Raw genomic sequence first — 1,133 nt, 5'->3', positions numbered from 1 at the left:
TATGATCGCCCTCGATGTTGTCGCCGTTCCTCTCGTCGTGGTGCCCCCCCCCCCTTACCTCTTGATGTTGTCCTCCATGTCCTCATGCTGTGACGTCAGGGCCTCGTACAGCAGGAAGCAGATCATGCAGAAGAGCGTGGTGAGGGTGTGGGCGCGCCTGTGGGGGAGAAGGACACGCCCTGGCTTAGTACGGAGGCCTACCCAGCCCAAGGTCTATCTCTGCCTAGATAGACGCCGAGGTCGGTCTTCCGTCGTCGCGGGAGTTCGGTGATTATGCAAGAATGAGGAACTGCGTTTCGCTTCGCTCATAGTAGAGGAAATCTGGGCATGACTCATCCCTATTCCACAACAATAACCATTCTTCTACATATCATGCCGAGCGAAACAATCAGGCACTGATCGCACGCGCCACATCACTCGTAAACAAAACCTAAAACCAAACAAGATAAACATCATTGGCAGTACAGCGGCAAAACCAGCGACTGAGACCAGGCCGACGACATCCATAACGAGAAACTCGCTCATCACACCCCTCCCTCGCTGACCCCATTCCTTAACCCCAAGATCATTTATACTTCATGCATTCGTAAGTCAATATACCTGAAGAGTTCTATCAAAGCATCTCCGGATTTCACGTGCCACATATTTAAGTAAATACAAACACACATCTAAGCCTGGAAGGACGGAAGAACAGCGTGCTAAGAAGCTAGACGAAGTAGAAAAGGGAATGTTCAAATATCTCAGCTAGGAAGAACGGAGGAGCGACCTGCTATGCTCGACAAGTTCGAAGAAGGAACATTCCATCCTGTTTTCAGCAGCTTTACCCAGTTATTCCCGGAGACAAATGGCGCGCGACATGCAACGCCGCCGCCTCGAAGGGCAGCCTTTCATTACTCAAACCATCTAATCTACTTTTGGCGTTTTTGGCCCAATATGGCTGCTGCTTATTTTCAGAATATTTCTGTCATTGCCAGGCATATACTACAAAATACAGTTTTGTTTTATCTTTCGTTAAGCCCATGTGTCTGGACAAGAATAGAAAAATATCAGAATCTCTCTAGGCGTGAGCCATGTTACGCTATCAGAATTTAAAAATGCATTAACAAAATTAAGTAAACACACAGAAGCATGAT

The 1,133-nt window shown here is 47.7% G+C and overlaps 1 protein-coding gene across 1 annotated transcript in view; it reads right to left on the bottom strand.

Annotated features, from left to right (window-relative positions):
* LOC119591986 (phosphatidylserine synthase 2-like) overlaps nt 1-1,133 on the bottom strand; it is a 47,219-nt gene that overhangs the window by 31,875 nt on the left and 14,211 nt on the right. The window contains exon 3 of the mRNA XM_037940750.1: nt 59-157. Coding sequence (XP_037796678.1) covers nt 59-157 — 99 coding nt within the window. The remainder of the gene's footprint in view (nt 1-58; nt 158-1,133) is intronic.

This window comes from Penaeus monodon, chromosome 29 (assembly GCF_015228065.2).
Source record: "Penaeus monodon isolate SGIC_2016 chromosome 29, NSTDA_Pmon_1, whole genome shotgun sequence".
Taxonomy (NCBI): domain Eukaryota; kingdom Metazoa; phylum Arthropoda; class Malacostraca; order Decapoda; family Penaeidae; genus Penaeus; species Penaeus monodon.
This window is presented reverse-complemented; position numbering and strand designations above follow the sequence as displayed.